We start from the raw sequence: 5,251 nt of genomic DNA on the forward strand, positions 1-5,251 counted from the left end.
CTGTGTTGTCATGAATTGCTGAAATAATGTTAAGAAAAGAATTGAAAGAGATAAAAAATCAATCCAGAAAAAGACAAAATACCCAAAATAGATTCAACTGAAAGAATAGGATATGTGGATGCAGTCTACTGAAATGCGGTTTCTCATGGGTGGATAATAATCATTGGCAAGAGTGTGTAATCCTAGCACCTAGGAGAGCACCTGTCAATGTTCTAGAGAGGTTGATTCATCCTTTCATCAACTTGTGTGCTTATTGGGAGGTTGTGTCAGCACTAAGGAAAAAATAGATGGTATAAGCTGGGAAAAAAAACGTTCTGAAGAGGCTCAAGATAGAGGCTCAATTTAGAGGGAGAGGAAAATGATTCTGTTACCCACCCTGGAAAAAAACAACTATAAGCCTCTGGTCTTGGGCTGTGTAATTTGAATTACCATTGAATAATTGAATTCAAGTATATTTATTTTTTATTAAAGATTTTATTTATTTATTTGAGAGAGAGAGAGAGCATGAAAGGGGGGAGGGTCAGAAAAGAAGCAGACACCCGCTGAGCAGGGAGCCTGATGCAGGACTTGATCCTGATCCTGGGACTTCAGGATTACGACCTGAGCCGAAGGCAGTCGCTTAACCAACTGAGCCACCCAGGCGCCCCATGAATTCAAATATATTTATTGACCCAATTATTCCTATTCATGATATTGAAATCCTATAACTGCTTAGAAATGTCACCTACCATATATTCTTTCTTTATGACATCGTCCCCTACATATTCTATGTTTGGTCTACCTTCTAAACTTTCTTCACAAAAACAATTCATTTTTCTCCTCATATTTTTGTCAGTAGGGTATTATTTCTCCTTTCTCTCCCTGTGGCCTGGGCTTGTTCACAGCATGGTAATACAAAACTAAGTATTCCAACAGGAACTATGAAGAAGCCTTTTCATACTTTATGACATGACCATGGAAGTCACATAGTGTCACTTCAACCGTAGTCACATACCTACCCAGACTCAAGGGGTAATAATATAGACCCCTCCTCCTCAATCTTGATGAGAATATCAATACCACTCCATCAGAAGGTCTTGTGTGATAGGATATAATATAACATCACATCACAGTATAACAGAATATAATGTAATATCACATCTCTTTACAATGTAGTGTATTATAATATAATACGATATAATATATGATACATAATACAACATGTGCCCATTTGGAGAAAATATATATATAAAGAACTTATACAACACCAAAAAACCCAACAATCCAATTAAAAAATGGGTGGAGGACCTGAATAGACATTTTTCCAAATGGCTGACAGACAAATGAAAAGATGTTCAACATCACTCATCATTAGAGAAATGCAAACCAAAACCACAATGATAGATCATCTTTTACCAGTTAGAATGGCTAAATTCAAAATTACAAGAAATAACAAGTGTTGACAAGGATGTGGAGAAAAGGGACACCTCATGAAGTGTTGTTGGAAATGTAAATCAGTACAGACACTGTGGAAAACAGTATGGAGTTTCCTCAAAAAATTAAAAATAGAAATACTATGCTAATAATTCCACTACTGGGTATTTTCCCAAAGAAAATGAAAACATAATTTGAAAAGATATATACACCTCTGTGTTTATTGTAGCATTATTTACAGTAGCCAAGATATAAAAGCAACCTAAATGTTCCCATGAATAGATAAAGAAAATGTGATATGTATGCATATACACACAATGGAATATCTGTAAGATAGTTGGGGTATTCACAAAAGCTTGTCTTATGACATGTTTTCTCTTTGGTACTTTGAATTTGATCTTTGAACAGAAGCCCATTTCTTAATTTTGGAACCATTCACTATCTGAAGATGCTGAGAAAAAGAAATCAATTTTTTTAATTTATTTTTTTAATTTACAAGACTTGGCACCTTTATATTAAATCATTTGTTTCTTATATTTTCTCTCCATCTAGCTTTTTATTATGGGCAGCAAGGAGCATGGGGATAATATGGTTCAGAGCATGGGGATAATATCTCTCTAGTTTTGTTTTTTTATTTATTATTTAGTCTATAAAGTGTGTCTTTTGATATTTTTCTTTTCTTAAGTTCCCCCAACATGGGGCTTGAACTCACAACCATGAGATCAAGACCTGAGCTGAAATTAAGAGTCAGGCACTTAAACAACTGAGCCACCCAGGCACCCCCTTTTTAAATATTTTTAAATCCAATCTAAGATTTTGGTTTTTTCCACAAAGAGAACTTATTTCTCCAAACTTGTCCCCTACCACCCTCCCTGTGACTCAAATATATTAATTTTCTCTTTAAATGTATATAGTAACTTTTTTATTAGGTACCAATATTCATTTTATTTATTTTATTTTTTACTTTTATTGTTTTGGTATTTTTGATGACTGAAACAAAACAGATCTAAAACTGCAGCTTCTGGAAGAACCACCTGTTCTGCCTGGTCTTGTACCTCTCTCCTTGAACTTGACCTTGGCCTCTCATTAGGCCTTGCGTTTAAGAGCAGGGTCTCTGAAGACATCCTTGTTGACAACAGTTTTGTCCAAGAGGATATCCATAGAGTATCCTGTGGGCATGAGGTGGCTGTAGTTATAAATTTTCACAAAAGACTTGATCTTTGACCGCTTGGCAATTTTCTTCTTGTCCATGGCAGCTGTCGTTTTGCAGGGATAGCAGACAATTACAGCCACCAGAGCATGACTGTAGGGATGGTTTGAAGTGCCATCATCAATGTTCTTCATAATGACCACTTTGCATCTGGAGTAGTGTCTGGCCAGGACCAGCACTGCCTTCCTGGGTTTCATGAACTTGCCCATCTCAACACCAACCACTCAAGCTTACAGCAGAAAGGAAGAAATCACCATTACTCCTTTTAACTTGAAACATATTCAGCACTGTTTCTTATTTCTTTCATCTTTTTCTCTTTTAGATTTGTATTATTTTCCTTTGCTGGATTATAACCTTGAGTACTTTCCTTATCCTCCAATCTAACTATTCATCTAACTCTAAATACCTGTTTATTTCTTAGGGTAGTTTAGTTATTTATTTGTCCCACATCAAATAAGACAAGCAATTCAACAAGGGCCTTATATTATTTAACATAGATGCCCATTTGAGTTCATTTCTAAACAAAGGTTTTTCTCTACTTGAGAAGAATTCAGTGGACAACTCCACGGTTATCTTTTTTCCTTGTTTCATTTCTTTAAAATCAAAATTAAAAAAGCCTCAAATAGCCAAAGCAATCTTGAGAAAGAACAAACCTGGAGGCATCACACATCCTGATTTCAAACTATATTACAAAGCTATAGTAATTAAAACATTATAGTATAGGCATATAAACAGACATATAGATCAATGGAACATAATAGAACCCAGAAATAAACCCATAGATATATTATCAATTAATTTATGACAAAACAGCCAAGAATATACAATGGGGGTAAGGACAGTCTCTTCAATAAATGGTGCTGGGAAAACTGGACAGTCACATGCAAAACAAACAAACAAAAATGAAAAGAAAAGAATGAAACAAGAAAAAACGTGGATCTTACACCATACACAAAAACTAACTCAAAATGGATTAAAGACTTAAACACAAGACCTGAAACCATAAAACTCCTAACAGAAACCAGGCAGTGAGTTCCTTGACATCATTCTTCATGATGATTTTTTTGGATCTGACTCTGAAGGCAAAGGCAACAAAAGCAAAAATAAACAAGTGAGACTACAGCAAACTAAAAGGCTTCTGCACAGCAAACATCAACAAAATGAAAAGGCAACATTCTGAATAGGAGAAAATACTTGCAAATCATATATACAATAAGGGGTTAATACCCAAAATATTCAAAGAACCCACATAATGTATGAGTTTTTAGTTTTAGCAAATTCTAAAAAACAAAAACCCAAACAATTCCATTAGGAAATGGACAGAGGATCTTAATAGGTATTTTTCCAAAGAAGATACACAAATGGCAAACAGGTTTGTGAAAAGGTACTTGGCATCACTAATCATCACTGAATGCAAATCAAAACCACAATGAGATATCACTGTCAGAATGCCTACTATCAAAAGATAAGGGGAAAAAGAGGACAAGAAATCATTAGTGTTGGCAAGGAAGGATAAACAAAACAAGGAAAACATTGTGCTCACCTGCCATGAGAGGTAAGTGCTATAAACTGGTGCAGCCAGTATGGAAAACAGTTATGGAGATTCCTTAAAAAATTAAAATAGAACTGTCATATGATTCAGCAATTTCACTTCTAGTTATTTACCCCAAGGAAGACAAAAACACTAACTCAAAAAGATATATCCACTCTCATTTTCCACACAGCATTTTTAAAGATAGCCAAGACACAGAAGCAAGTGTCCAACAATGAATGACTGGATAAAGAAAATGTGGTATGTAAATACAATGGAATATTATTCAGCCATAAAAGAGAAGAAACCCTTGCCATTTGTGACAACAGGGATGGACCTGAAGGCATTATACTAAGTGAAGTAAGTCAGACAGAGAAAGATAAATACCGTATGATTTCACTTATATGTAAAGTGCATGTACAATCTGAAAACAAACAAACTACCAAACTCATAGATACAGAGAATAGACTGGTAGTTGTCAGAAGCACAGGGTAGGGGGTGAGCCAGATGCATGAAGTAGTCAAAAGGTACAAACTTCCAGGTATAAAATAAATGTCATAGGGATGAAATGTACAGTATGGTGACGTAGTTACTAATACTATATTATATATTTGAGAGTTGCCAAGAGAGATCTTAAATGTTCTCATCACAAGAAAAAGAAAACTAGTATGGTAAGAAATGTTAACTAGACTTACTGTGATAAGCATTTCAAAATATATACAAATATTGAATTCTGTTATATACCTGAAATTAACGTCATGTTATATGTTAATTATATTTCAATAAAAAAATTAAACCATAGAAGACACTGTATAGCTCTATTTCTTTGAATAATTTAAAATACACAGAAAAATACTAGGCACATAGAAGACACTTAAATTGATAGATTTGTTAATGAGCTGCACTGAACTAAATTCTAGATAATGTCTCTTTAAAAAGTATGCAAATTTGAGTTCAGCTAGTAGTATTTAAATTTCATTTGAACTTTTTCTTAAATGAAAGCCTACTTGAAAAATAAATAATAGGTAAGAGATAAAGGGGGAATTGTTCTGATTGAAGCAGAAGATCCACACCATGACCGCTGACTGTGTCTCCAC

General features: G+C 34.4%; 1 protein-coding gene across 1 annotated transcript; it reads right to left on the reverse strand.

Moving 5' to 3' along the window:
* Window positions 1-2,499: 2,499 nt before the first annotated feature.
* LOC100466409 (60S ribosomal protein L27-like) lies at window positions 2,500-2,832 on the reverse strand. The gene has a single exon (XM_034669368.1). It carries the CDS (start codon window positions 2,830-2,832, stop codon window positions 2,500-2,502), a length of 333 nt encoding a protein of 110 aa, XP_034525259.1.
* Between the last annotated feature and the right edge of the window lie 2,419 nt (window positions 2,833-5,251).

Source organism: Ailuropoda melanoleuca, chromosome 10, assembly GCF_002007445.2.
Source record: "Ailuropoda melanoleuca isolate Jingjing chromosome 10, ASM200744v2, whole genome shotgun sequence".
Classification (NCBI taxonomy): Eukaryota; Metazoa; Chordata; class Mammalia; order Carnivora; family Ursidae; genus Ailuropoda; species Ailuropoda melanoleuca.